This window comes from Motacilla alba, chromosome 8, assembly GCF_015832195.1.
Source record: "Motacilla alba alba isolate MOTALB_02 chromosome 8, Motacilla_alba_V1.0_pri, whole genome shotgun sequence".
Lineage (NCBI taxonomy): Eukaryota > Metazoa > Chordata > Aves > Passeriformes > Motacillidae > Motacilla > Motacilla alba.
The window spans coordinates 1309720-1323951 of NC_052023.1; the positions used below are offsets into that span (position 1 = coordinate 1309720).

The window sequence follows — 14232 nt, forward strand, 5'->3', positions numbered from 1 at the left end:
TCGCCTGGCCGGGCCCCGTCGGCAATGACTGACACACAGGAGGGAAACTGCGAGTGAGGAATGCTTCTGTCTGGGACGGGGATGGATGGACACTCCACTCCAGGTTAAAAAAAATGGGATTAATGCCACCCCCCCGAAGGAATATTTGTTGTTTGCCCAACCCTCTCTTCCTGACATCTCATTCCTCCAAACCGAACTGCTGGATTTTGGAATTGTGGAGCATTTCTTCGAAAGTCTGGAAGCCAAGAGTTAAAATTCCTGGGTTTGGAGCAGCAGTTACGCCGCTTATCTGTGTTTTCCTGCTGTTACATCACTTACAGAAAGGACCGTGGCAAACAGATTTGCTGCTGTCCTTGTTACTTCATAATTCCCATCGATTTTCCTTCCCAGGAACTCCACGGAGAATGATGGGAGGTGCATTTAATGCTTAAGCAAGAAAAAAAAATAAAACAAAACCAAAAAACACGAGTCTGTTTCACACTGAACAGCACTAAAGGAGAAAGCTTTCAGCCATATTTCAGTGCCTGGAGAAAAGTGGAATGGTTGCAGTCAGCTATCAGTCATTTAAAAAAAATCAAATTTCTTTTGCAGCTCTTTCTAGTTCTTATTTCCTAAAACAATATCACGTTTAATGCGCCAGAAACTCTTTTTAATGAGATACAAAGTACTGTTTGTTTTTTGGTTTGTTTTTTTTTTTGTTTTCCCTTCAGCTGATTTTGGAAACCCAAAAGTAAACACAGGCTTATGAAATCTCCAATTTCACATCAAAGCAGCCTTGATTTATAGAGATGTTCAAAGGAAGACTTTAAAGGAGCAACATCATGACCAACTTGTTGGCCTGATGTTGTTAGAATAATTCAGAAATCCACAATGTAAATGTTGATAAATAAATAGCAGGTTGCCATAAATCAGCATGTGGCTGCTCATGAAAGCGAGAACATCTATCTGATGTAGACAGAGCAATATTCAGATTTCCCTTCCCCCCGTGAAGTTTAGCATTTCTGAGAGCGGCAGAACCTCCCTTGGGTGGGACGGGATTTACGCAACACGGGGCTTTAAAAAAGTGATGAACCGGGAGCTGGAGCTGAGCGTTCGCAGCACTGGGGCATTTCCAGCTCCTTTCCAGCCAAATGAGACTCGAAATATGCAAATTGCTCCGAACGCCGGAAAGGAAAAACTCCCTGCAGGAGCCAGCCCAAGGAAAGCTCCGCAGCCAGACTGGATTGCTCCATTCCCGAGAACTCCGGGTGTTACTCAGCGCTGAGGGAGGAAAATCCCCCTGGGCCGCCGCGGGGAAGGGCTCAGGTCATGGAGAAAGCAGCCGTGCTTCCCTGAAAATCCGTGTGTCATGTGTGGGCAAGGTGTGGGATGGGGCTGGCACCTGGAGAAATCCCCGAGCGCCCTGCGGGGCCGGATCCACTCCTGCCTGCTCCTGGAGCCCCTGGATCCCAGTCCCGGAGTGTCCAACACCACTGCCCTGGATCCCAGTCTCAATATTCCAACACCACTGCCCTGGATCCATCCATGGATCCCAGTCCTGCAGTGCCCAACACCACTGCCCTGGATCCATCCATGGATCCCAGTCCCGGAGCATCCAACACCACTGCCGTGGATCCCAGTCTCAATATTCCAACACCACTGCCCTGGATCCCATCCATGGATCCCAGTCTCAATATTCCAACACCACTGCCCTGGATCCCATCCATGGATCCCAATCCCGGAGTGTCCAACACCACTGCCCTGGATCCCATCCATGGATCCCAGTCCCGGAGCATCCAACACCTCTACCCTGGATCCATCCATGGATCCCAGTCTCAATATTCCAACACCTCTACCCTGGATCCCATCCATGGATCCCAATCCCGGAGTGTCCAACACCACTTCCCTGGATCCATCCATGGATCCCAGTCTCAATATTCCAACACCACTGCCCTGGATCCCATCCATGGATCCCAGTCTCAATATTCCAACACCACTGCCCTGGATCCCAGTCCTGGAATATCTAACCACCTCCCCTTGATCCCATCCATGGATCCCAGTCTCAATATTCCAACACCACTGCCCTGGATCCCAGTCCTGGAATATCTAACCACCTCCCCTTGATCCCATCCATGGATCCCAGTCTCAATATTCCAACACCACTGCCCCGGATCCCAGTCTCAACATTCCAGCACCATTGCCCAAACCCTTGGGCTGGGTTTCCCTTGGTCAGGATTGATGTGAAATAGCAGGACTGGCAGAGTTTAAGATTCCAGAGAAGCCCACACTGGTCTGGGTAGGAAGGGACCTGGAAAACCGACTCCTTCCCCCCCTTCCACCATCCCAGCTGCTCGCAGCCCTGCCCAGCCTGGCCTCGGACAGTGATTCCTCCTGTGTGATGGGACAAAGGACAGATTGTTGCTCTCCTGGGGTGGAAGAACCCCAGCAGGGAGGTTTGGCCAGTCTGAAGCTCTGGGATCCTTCGGAGGAAGCTCAGCTTGGTTTCTGCTCCATCCAAAGTGCTTCCCCAATGTCCACAACAGATCTCTCCTACCCAGTTCTTTTGGCAGCTGCGTCTGGAGTGCACAGCTCATCTGGTTGGGTTGTGTATGGATTTCCTCTCTCTCCCCCACTGAAGGGGGCATTTTATAACACAAATGGCTCTGCTGGGAGGAAGAAGCACACAAAAGGCACATCCCAGGCCAGGGATAACTCCCCAGACCTGTCCCACCTTTCCCAGAGCCGCGCGGTCAGTGCCCACACCAATCCCTCACCCCAGCACTGCTTTTATTCTTCCTTCCCTCTAGGGAGAGGTGAGTAAACAAGAGCAGAGACAGGCCCCAACACTCGCTCTGCAATGCCATTTCTAGAGTTTCACCAGCTGGAAGAACGCTGGATGTGTGGAGAGGAAAAGGAGGCTGAGGAGGAAGGGGAGCTGCTGAGAAGCTGCAGCACAGAACGCAGACCTCCGGCAGCTCGGTCGCTGACACGGAGGTGACTGAAGAAAGCCCTGACAACATCTGTGGCCCCGAGAGCAGAGAGTGCTGCAGGAGCTGCAGGTCTCAGCCCCAAATCTTGTGTCAGTCACACCCTTGCAAACCACAGAGCCGGGGCCTCGGTGCCAGAGGAAGCCGAGCGACTGCGTCAGGAGAGCCACAAACCAAAGAGCCTCCCCTGCTCCTCTGGGAGCCAGGAGACACTGGGAATCTGGGCTGGAATAACCTGGATTATATCCTCAATCAGAGAAAACACCCCCAAAATGACAACTAACAGAGCATTTGTCATTTAACAAGAGAGCAATGCAATTAAACATGGGATTTTGCTAATCGTATGAAGGAGCAATTTAAATTTAATTTAAATCTGAATCAAGCTCTGCAGTCATCATTTAGGCAAATTCAGCTGGGGTTTCACCTGAGTAGGAGAACAGGCTTTGGGAAATTCAAATAACTTTGTGCCCTGAGAAGACTTTTCCAAGATGCCTGTGTTGGAAAAAAAAAATTCTGGCAACTTTGAATCAACAGAAGTTTGTTTCCTCCAGAAAACACTGGATAAAGAGGGAGTCCTGGGAAGAGGGCACTGAAAATCCAGGGAAGAAGCTGGCGTAGCTCAGCATCCCCCCAAAAACGTGGCAGTTGGTCCTGCCAAAATGAAAATGAGCCTAATGCAAGCATCAAACCCATACAGAAGGCACTAATTAATGGAGATAAAATGAAATGCAAACTCCTTCTCACACAGAGATAGGCAAATGCTCCTCAGAATCCTTTCGCTGCCGTTGGCCCAGCTGTGCTAAACCAGCAGCAAGGTGAGGCACTTCTGGTTTGTTTGCTTTAAGCCAGGCTTTAATCGGGGGAATCTCTCCCTCTCAGGGCTCTGAGGGTGAATCTCCATCCCAAACCATCTCCACCACTTTCCTGCCTTTGATAACTCGACATCTTCCAATTCATTCCACTTCATGCAAATATTTGGATTGGCCCCGTGGAACACAGCTGGGGAAAAAATGAGGAGTTTGGAGCTAGGCTGTCCACAAAACCACTCAAAACCAGGATGAGGATTAGCACTGCCCTGAAATCCTTCCCAGCTCCTTCATGCCGAGTGATGCTGCTCCTCTGGGATGTCACCAGCATCCTTCACTCCAGAGAGACCCTGCTCCCTGCATTTAGTCACTCTCCAGTGCTGCCCTCAGCTCATGATTCATTTTGAACCTGCCTTTGAGCTATTATTTATTTAAGCCCCACCCTGACGTGTTATAACGTAAAAGTCTGAGAATGCTGAACTTATAAAAGCCCATCACTTCCCAGGAAAACCAGAATTGGGTAAAGGACACGCCGGAAGGTCCTGGGCACCGTTGTGGCTTGGAGGATGAGTGACAGCTCCCCCAAGGGCTCCTGAGGAGGAGGACTTGAACCAAAATCCTACTGCCAAAGCCTTGATCTCTGCACCAGCAGTGGCCCTTGGATGGGCTTTCCCCACACATTTTCCACAACATCCAAAACACGGGAAAGCATCCAGCACTCACAATCCCTTTGCTCCAGGAGGGTACCCCGGGTGGTGACACTGCCTCCTAATCCCCACACATCCCACAGCCAATGCTGCAGCTTTCCAATATTTCATTTTTTTACACATCTGAAGCAGTTTAACCAAGATATCTGGACAGACAGCCCAGAGGGTCAAAAGGACGAAATATCACATTATTAATTATTTATGGCCCCAATATTCCACCCTGCTTTTAGGGCATATTTGACACCCTCGGAATGATTTATTTCAGAGGGCAATAAGCACGGGAGGAGGGCGCAGAGACAGCCACCCTAAAGTCCATTTATGACGGTGATGAGACCGACACACGGGAGCTGACCGGGACCGAGCTCCCCAAATCCCCAGGGGATTCCAGCCTGGGTCAGAGCCAGCCCCCAGCGCTGTTCCCTCCTGATCCAGCAGCTTTCCCTGGCAGCTCCGAGCTCCTGTGTGCAAGCCCCGCTCCCGCAGCGCCGGAGGAACGCGGCGCGCCGTCCTCTAGCGCAAGGACATCCCAACCCGGACAAAACCCGTCAGCTCAGCCCGGGCTGGGGAGAACAGCCCCAAACGCAGCCAGAAACAGCTCCTACCTCCTGGAGCATGCCGAGGCGCGGGGTCCTGCTCGGCAGCGGCGGCTGCACGGCCGGGGAAGGGTTAAAGAGCGACGTCAAAGCGGCGCGGGGTGCGCGGGGCGCTGCGGGAGCGGAGCGGCGCTGCGGGAGCGCGGCCAGCGCGGCCCCGCCGGGCGCCCCGAGCGCCGCTTCCCCGACGCAAATCGCCGGGAATACCGGCACCGCGCGGAGCTCAGTGATTCATCCCGCCTTGGAAAAACAGGAGACGTGGAAGCGTCTTTGTTCCGCCGGCTGCCGCAGCGAACAAACCTCTCTTTGTGCGGCGATTAAACAAAGGAAGTTCCAGCGCAAAGCCCGGGGAAGACTAAACAGCCCGGCACCACTTAAGGGAAACATCGCGGAGGAAGGGGACGGGGCTGGGGGCTGCCGGGCTGGCCGCGGCGAGGGGACGCTGTGCAGCCCGGCACATCCACCGCTGGCACTCGGCCGCGACCTCCAGCGCGGCCCCGGCGGTTCACGTTCGTGGCCAGATGTTTACTCGGCCACCCTCTCCCGAAAGCGAGGGGCGGCCCCGCTCCGCTTTTCTGCCCGAAATGCCCTTTGAAATCCGAGCAAAGCGAGATCGGTTGTGTTTATCTTGCGGCTCGCAAGCGACAGAGGAACGCGGAGCGGTGGGGCTGCAGTCCCGGGCCGCTAGCTCGAGTTATCCAGCACTTGGGAATAACAGAAACATCTTCAAGGGCTGCAGTAAGAGAGTTTAAGGATTTGCAAGGAAAAGCCCTCCAAGTAACAGTTTGGGTAGAGGCAAAGGAGTTTGCAAAGTCAAGAGAGGACACCACTCACACTCTGCCTGTTTAAACTCAGAATATCCCCAGAGAGCAGAAATTGTGTTCTCTGCGCTCGACGGACCACGGAAAGCTCTGAACAAGCCTGGTCTAATTCAAGGAGAGGTGGAGGTGCTGCTCAGGTCCATGCAGGTGTCTCCGTTCGGGCTGCCCCCTGCACGGACAGGCAGCTCTGCAGGAACAATCCATGCTCCCCATCCCTCCATTTCATGATGTGATGGCCCCATAAAAACCTGGAGCTGCCAAGGCCAGCATTTCAGCTGGGAAAAAGACCTGCTCCTTCTGATGATCCAGGGGATGCACCGAGCACACCCTGCCCCAGATCCCAAATTAGGGACTAGAGCAGGTCCCATCTGCAGCAGAGTGAGGCTAAGGACAGCTGCCTAATGCCAAGACAGAAAATAGCCCCTTTTTTATCATCACTGACTCACAAACCCTTCTGACACAGCAGCTGCCTGAGCTGGAAGCTGGACATGGTGATAAATGCAGGAAAAATTGAGTGTACGTGTAGGAATAATGTAAATAAGGGTGGTTGGGTCTCTCAAGCAGCATGAGTGCCTGCAGAGCTCCTTCCAGGTGATTTTGTGTCAGTGCAAAGCTGCAGGGCCCTATCGGCTCCCAGCAAGAGATGTCAGGAAATTCAGCGTTAGCAAAATAAACTCCCTTCATGGCAGCTGCAAACAGGTATTTTTGCAGGTTATTTTTTTTTCTCTAAACTAGAAAGACAAGAGCGCTGTGCACGGCCAGCTCTGCAGGGAGCCCGCGCTGCTCTGCGCTGGAAATGCACCGGTGCCGGCATGGCAGGGAGCAGCGCTCCCTCTCCGCCAGCTTTCCGCGGGATCCCTGCGGGTGGCACTGCAGGGTCTCCGCGCTGCCCGCTGCCAGCGCAGCCCCGCCAGCTCAGCCGCTCATTCCCTCGCTCCTCCTGCCGTTAACTCCCGCCTCAACGAGGAATACGCACATGTTTGGAGCGCTGCCTTCCGAACCCCATCAGCTCAAAGCCCGGCCGCCGTCCCGCATGGCTCTTCCCCCTCCGCTGCCTGTTTTTTTTTTGCCGCAGCGCTGCTGAGAATCCCCCTGCGCGCACGGATGCCGAGAGCCTCCCTCCCTGCCTCTCTCGGCGCTGTTGTTGCAACTCTGGATTTTCTAAACTACGTCTGTCAGGAAGGAGACAGGAAATTCGAGTCACACTTGCAACAGCTGTGCCATGCCTACTATCAGGCTCAAATGACGTAGTTTGGCCGGGGTGGCGCGGGGCCAGGAACTGGCGAGAGCGGAGGTCAGGAAGATAGGTCAGTGTTTATTCTGCTGCTGCGCTTGGGAGCATGCCGAGCCGATTTGCTTTCTTCCTATCTAGACTGTTTCTCTTTCCGTTTTTTCTTTAATAATGAGCAGCCCAAGCATCCTGTTTTCAAAACATCTGCCGGCTCTGCTATTTACCGGTGACAAATGGAGATGCCTCGGAGCGGAGCCGGCGCTGGGGCGGGATGCTCGGAGCGGGGAAGGGCGGCCGCAGCCTGTCCCCTCTCCCGAGGATGCAGGAGCCACCCGGCACTGCCAGGCTCCGTGCGCTGTCTGCCACCGAACCCCCCAAAAAACCGCAAACCCCCCGAACCATCAGGCACTGGAACCAAACCTTCCAACCCGAACCGTGCCGTGATTTGTGGCGATATTTACAGCTCCACAGCAAAGGCAAGCGAGGTGTGAGGCCATTTTATGCTCCTCTTTCGCAGCTGAAAACTGCGAAACTGGAAGTTGACCAAAAAAGCGCAGACATTTCAGAAAGGGGTTATGAAAGAACAAAGTTTCAGGAAGTTTTTTCTCGAGCCAGCTGCAAGCCATCTGCACCCCGAGTAATCGCAACTTTAAAGTGCTACAAAAGCAATTTAGTTTCACCTCCACGAGGCCAGATTTGTCAGTCAGCAAAAAAAAAAAAAAAAAAAAAGTAACCTCAAATTGAAGGGCGCCGTGTTCACACTGGAGGTGCAGCCTGAACCCTCCTCAACTTTCATCCAGGGTTCCCTCAACACAAACTCAAACGAATAAAATAATATTTATTTCTTGAAAGCTCGGTCTATAAAACTTTTACTGCTTCCTTTGCCCCTGCACACCGTGGTAATCACTACCAGAAGAGGAAGCTGAAACAACACGGGATTTCTTTGCTCAACTTTCCCCCCTAAATTCAGTTTCTGATTCAGCATTTCTGATTGCAGTCATTTCCAATTAGGAAAAAAACCCAACAAACCAACAGCATCGGGGTGGTGCAGAATTGGGTTTAAAACCATCACAACTGGGCAAGGACATGGATGCGACGGGGCCGGGCTGGGAATTTGTGAGTGGTACAACTCCAGTGGGCACGGCGGGGCTGGAAGCGCTGCTGGGAGCCCTGGAAGGGGCAGGCGCGGGCCGGGAGCTGCCGGGCTGTGCCCGGGCTGTGGCCGAGGCTGTGGCCGGGGCTGTGGCCGGGGCTGTGCCGGGGCTGTGCCGGGGCTGTGCCCGGGGCTGTGCCGGGGCTGTGCCCGGGCTGTGCCCGGGGCTGTGCCGGGGCTGTGCCGGGGCTGTGCCCGGCTCCCTGCAGCCGCGGGCCCCGGGGCGCGGAGAGCCGCGAGGGACGGGCGGGCTCCGGGAGATGCTGGAGCGGAGCTGGGCTCAGCCGGGCTGGAGCACCAGCTCCCAAAAGTTGCTCAGAATTCGCGTTTTGCTCTCTGCTGCCTGTCAGGATACTCCAGGCACTCTGGTCTCCCCCTGCTTCCCTGACTTTAAACACCAGGGACTTTTCTTGCTTGACTTCAGCACTTTACTCTGTGCAGAGAATCTCCCTAGTCCCCTCTGGCTCCCAGGAAAGCGCCGCGGAGCAGCAGCCCCGGAGCTGATTCCCTGTCACCATCCCGGCCTGCCCACCCTCACCATGTGCTGCCAAGCGGTGCCAGCCCAACGCGTTAAAATCAAATTAAAACGTCACCGAAAGCCAAAACAGCCGTAAAATACCGGAGCCACAATGTTTACAGCTCGCCGTTATTATTATTAAGCAATGAAGTTAATTGACTTCTGGCGTGGTGATTCGCTGAATGCGGGCGTTTGCAGAGTGTTCCTGCTCATATCGGCTCCAAGGGACCGGCGCTAATTGAAACCTCTTTAATTTTCGGAAATGAGCCTGCGACAGCGACAGGGCTCCCCACGACACCCCGGATCGCGCCCCCCAGACCATGCCGGATCTCTGTCCGCGATATCCCGGATCGCTCTCCCCGCTCCATCCCGGATCGCTCTCCCAGATCCATCCCGGATCGCTCTCCCAGATCCATCCCGGATCGCTCTCCCAGATCCATCCCGGATCGCTCTCCCCGCTCCATCCCGGATCGCTCCCCACGCCTCCCGCCGCGAGTTCTCCCTGGACGCGTCTCCGCGGGGAAACGCGCACCGCCTTCACCGCAACCACCTCGGAGCTGCTGTCCCGGACAGACGCGAGGACGGCTCGGGATCAGGCTCAGAGCCCCGCGCCTCTCCGCATCCCCGTCCCGCACCCCCGTCCCGCATCCCCGTCCCGCACCCCCATCCCGCATCCCGGTGCCGCACGTGGGCTCACCTTGTTGGATGCCATCTCGCTGACGGAGCGGTAGGTTTGGATGGTCTCCAGCTGATCCAGGCACCAGTCGAGCTCCTCCAGCGTCTCCATGGCCAGCTTCTGGTAGGGCTCCTCTGCGAAGAGGCACACGGACATGTAGTCGGGCTGGCGCTGCGGCCGCCTCTCCATGGCGGGGCCGCCCGAGCCGCCGCCAGCGCTGCCGGAGGTGCCGCTCCGCTCCCTCATCACGCGGCCGCCGCTGCGCTGCCCCGGCCGCCGCCAGCGAGTCCCCGCCCGCCGCCGGCCCCGGCCCCGGCCCCCGCCCCGGCCCGCCCCGGCCCGGCCCCCGCCGCTCGGGGGAACCGAGCGCCCCCCGGGCGGGGCAGGGCAGGGCTGCGGCTCGGGGAGCGTCACCGCGGCCCCCCCGCCCCGGCTGCCGCGGGGATCGGCCTCCCCCGCTGCTCGCGGGATGCTGCTCCTGCTCCTGAGCCAGTCCCGCTCCCCGCAGCAGCCGCAGCCTGCTCCCCGACAGCCCCGAACCCCAAGAGTTCTCCTCCCCAGCAGCCGTGCTCCCTGACAGCCCCGAACCCCGAGAGTTCTCCTCCCCAGCAGCCGTGCTCCCCGACAGCCCCGAACCCCAAGAGTTCTCCTCCCCAGCAGCCGTGCTCCCCAACAGCCCTGAACCCCAAGAGTTCTCCTCCCCAGAAGCCCTGCTCCCCGACAGCCCCGAACCCCGAGAGTTCTCCTCCCCAGCAGCCGTGCTCCCCGACAGCCCCGAACCCCGAGAATTCTCCTCCCCAACAGCCGTGCTCCCCGACAGCCCTGCTCTCCAAGAGTTCTGCTCCCAAAATCCCTGCTCCCCAACCCTGCCTGCTTCTGCTCCCCAGCAGCTCTGCTCCCCACATCCACCATCTCTGCTACCCAACCCTCCAGCCCTACTCCTTTACCCCACCAAGTCCCACTCCCCACCAGCTCTGCTCCCCAGCCCTGCCTGGTCCCATTCCCCGCTCCTGGCCCTGCTCCCTGTCCCTCCTGGCTCCCCAGCTTTGCTGGCTTTGTCCCCATCAGCCCCACTGCTGCCCAGCAGGCCCTGCACCCCAAACCCACCGTCCCTGCTCCCCGAGCTCTCCTCCCCCTGCCAGCAGGACACGGCGCTCCCCAGCAGCTCTGGGGTAAAAGTTAAGGTTTCCACAAGCGGATAGAGTGAATCATAAAATCTCCCCATGAATGTAACTGCTTCTCATAATCCTGGTAACATATGCTCATCCCATAAATCTGTCAGGGCTAATGGATTCAGCGTTCCTACCGGCAGGTACCAGTGACATCACAGGGCAGGATTGCTCAGACACCCTCAGGAGCTGAGCTGGAGCTCCAGCCGTGTCCCCCTGCCCTCCCTGCCTCGTGTCCCTCGTGGCCCAGTGTCCCAGGGGAAGGAGCTGCCCCCTGTGCTGGTGTCTCTACCCAAGGACAGATCCTCTCTGTCATTCACCACATCAATACAGCAGCACTGGAGAGGGGCCTTCCATTAAATGATTGAGAATAACCAGAAAATAAACCCTGCCGAAGGTAACTCAGCAAGAAACCTGGCACAGACACGTTTGAAAGCTTTGGGGAATCCAAATCTTTGTGGCATTGGAAGTTAATGTTTTTGTTTTTTTTTCTGTGCTTGCAGAGCTCCAAACACTCAAAGTTCTCTCATTCCTGCATAATCACAAAGAAGGTGAAAATAGCCAAAATCACACAAAGCCCGGTGTATTTTCCTTTCTACCACGAGTATTCCCTCTCAACTATTTTTTCATGTAAATTAGTTGACCCAGAAGGGCTCAAACCATCTGTTGCAGGAAACCAGCACAGGTAAAATAAGTTTAGGAATAGGTAAAACCCCATCTCAGCCAAACTAAACCCCACACGTTTAAATCAAATCCTGTGTTCTCCTGCTCTGAGACTCCTCAGGAAGCTCAGCCACGGCATGTGTGCATTCCTGGAGGAGGAGAAGGAACAGGTTCACAGGGACTCTGACACCAGACCCTAATTTTAGCCTTTTGGGGGATTTCCAGCCTTGCCCAGGTCTGCAGGACCCGCTGCCACTGTCACTTCACTTCCAAACTTCACCTCAGAAAGAGCCATCAGGGAAGGCAGGACCAAGAACAGAAACCTGCTCTGGATATTGAAGGACTCACATTCTCCAGAGCTGGTATTCAGGATATTCCTTTGCTCTGTAATCTGAGTTTTATGTAATAAAAGGAAAAAAAAACCCTAAACCAAGCAAAGCTATTACATATTAGGGATATCGAGGTGAATTAGGAAACTTGAGGGCTTAGGGGGTTTGGCTGCCAGTATTTTATATTTATTTTTGGGTTTCAGAGGATGAGCTAAATAAAGAGTGACTATTTTACACATTCACAGTGTTCTCTGGAATTTTTAGCAGGGCGCATCAGGACCCTCCTTCCCTCGGTTTCTGCCTCCCTGCTTCATTCCCAGGAGGTTTCCTGAAGGAATCCTGGGAGCAGCAGGGATCCCTCCATGGTTACTCATGTAGAACACTGTCACTTGCCTGAGCCTCTGCACTGAAACCACTGAGAGGACAACGGGTTCACGATTTAAACTCGGATATTTCGAAAAGGGCCACCTAAGATACCTGCAGTCATTTCAATGGCAAACACACAACAAAGTGAGAGCAAACAGCTCTGGCTAAGGATCATTTCCAGGAGAAAACAGCAAGTTCTGCTGCTGTTCCAGGGCAGAAGTGGATTTTAAAAAGCACCATTCACATTTTTCTTTCAGAATTTGCGTTTTTCCTGACGCTGGCCAGCCTGCCCACATCTCTGCCCGTGGCACCCAGCGAGACGCAGCACCTGTGCAGCTCCTCTTGGTGTTTTTGGCTTTTGACTCATCCCAATCTTTTTTTTTTTCGCTCATTTTCTCAAGTGAGCAGCGTGGTGAACCGCTGCCTGCTGGGTGTGTGCCCTCCAGCTCCTCCTGCGGGCCCTCCGTGGTCACCGGGCAGTCATTTCTGGAGCAGCTGCCTTTGCTGGGACAGGAGGGACGTCACAGACGCCACATTCCCGCTCATTTCACGGAATCACACGGGCCAGTCAAGAAGAGTCACTGTCCTGGCCCACAGCAGGAAGAGGGCCCAGCTCAACCCTTCTTAGAAACTCAGAGCTGTCCCCGAAGGCACCGAGTGACGCAGTCTGAGCCCATCACCCCGGAAACCCCAACTCTTATCAAACCAGCCCTCCTTGGCTGTGTGCAACTGCACAAACTCCCTCTGATGAACTCGGGGATATTTACAAATAAATTGTGAAAGCAGAGGCTACAGTCCCACTCCTAAGGCTAAATTTGCTTTTAAAAGCAGCATATGGAATTAAAATATACCCTCCAAGTCCCCCGTGAAATATTTTAGGCTCCACAGCTACCCCAGAATAACAGCCCGATATAGAATCCATTAGGAGTTGCTCTTCTACCAATCTAAAAACTTTGTGTGGGAATAATCTTAAAATAACAAACATTTTCTGGCTTCCTTCATATTTAATATTCATGGATACCAGAGAATGGCTTGGGTTGGGTGGGAACTTTAATCCCATCCAGTTCCACCCACGGGCAGGGACAGCTTCCACTGTCCCAGGGTGCTCCAACCCTGTCCAACCTGGCCTTGCACACTTCCAAGGATCCAGGGGCAGCCACAGCTTCTGCGGGAAATCCATTCCAGGGCCTCACAGGGCACAATTCCTTCCAAATACCCCATCTAATTCCAATCTCCAGCACTGAGAGCCATTCCCTGTGTCCTGTCCCTCCGTGCCTTGTCCCCAGTCCCTCTCCAGCTCTCTTGGAGCCACTTGAGGCCCTGGCAGGGGCTCTCAAGAGCCTTCTCTTGTCCAGGCTGGCCACCCCCAGCTCTCCCCGCCTGGCTCCAGAGCAGAGGACAGGGATGAAGTGCCCTGGGATCCTCTCTCCGCGCGGTATCTGCTGTTGCTACAGCGACTCCCACAAACAGTAAACACAAGTTTAGATGGTCCATGAGTTGTTCTTTCCCTGAACCCAACGTGAGCGTCCCACTGACATCAGCAGAGCGATTCCCCCTGCCAGAAACCCTCCCGAAGCCCGGCCAGTGGCTGACTTCCATCACCTTCCTGGTACAGCTGAGGCACATGGGCACTTCTGGAAACACTGCTGCCATTTCGGGGTCTGGGCTCCTGGAACACTTCAGGATGCATCTTCAACCATCTCACATTTCAGTTTATATTTGGGGGTTGCATAAGCCAGACCCGTAAATTACGGCGGTGCTTTGGTCATGTTTGCTGGGGTGAAATCATTGCTGACACAGAACAGGGAAGTGAGCAACAACGGGAGTTTCAGTTTTTGAATCCTACCCTGTGTTTGCGCAGGAGGGCTGGGGCTGGTGGCACTCCAGCAGGAACTGAGGTGACATTTTCTCACAAGACCTGAGCTGCTGCCAGTCCCTGCGAGGACAGAGGCAGCCCTCGCCTCGTGCTTCTCCGCTGGCACTGGGAATGCTCCAGTGTCCTGAAATGCAGCACCTTTCCAGCACCAGCATTCTGCAAATACTGCATTTTTGGTAGCTTCTGCCATCTGTTCCTTCGCCAGCTCTGCAAGGTGATGGAACACACAGAATCTCTCACTGCAGAGGTGTCTTAGCAGCCACTTTTTAGAGGCTTTTTCCCACTCACTGACACTTCTGTGCTCTCTTTTTCTCATACAATTGTTTAGGTTGGAAAATCTCTCTCTGACCATCCAGTCC

The 14232-nt window shown here is 54.7% G+C and overlaps 2 protein-coding genes across 7 annotated transcripts in view; one reads left to right on the top strand and one right to left on the bottom strand.

The window, feature by feature from the left end:
* The window catches only part of PDE4B (phosphodiesterase 4B), a 175715-nt gene that overhangs the window by 17954 nt on the left and 143529 nt on the right, over positions 1–14232 (bottom strand). For 4 of the 6 annotated variants that reach the window (XM_038143747.1, XM_038143748.1, XM_038143750.1 and 1 more), the window contains one exon: positions 9492–9604. In XM_038143747.1, coding sequence (XP_037999675.1) covers positions 9492–9604 — 113 coding nt within the window. Of the gene's footprint in view, positions 1–5081; positions 6828–6869; positions 8302–9491; positions 9605–14232 lie in introns of those variants that run through there. The other 2 variants (XM_038143752.1, XM_038143753.1) reach the window with 2 other exon arrangements.
* Positions 1097–2089, top strand: LOC119703667. Its single transcript, XM_038143754.1, has 2 exons — positions 1097–1983; positions 2019–2089. Exons 1-2 carry the CDS (start codon positions 1131–1133, stop codon positions 2087–2089), a joined length of 924 nt encoding a protein of 307 aa, XP_037999682.1. The 5' UTR covers positions 1097–1130.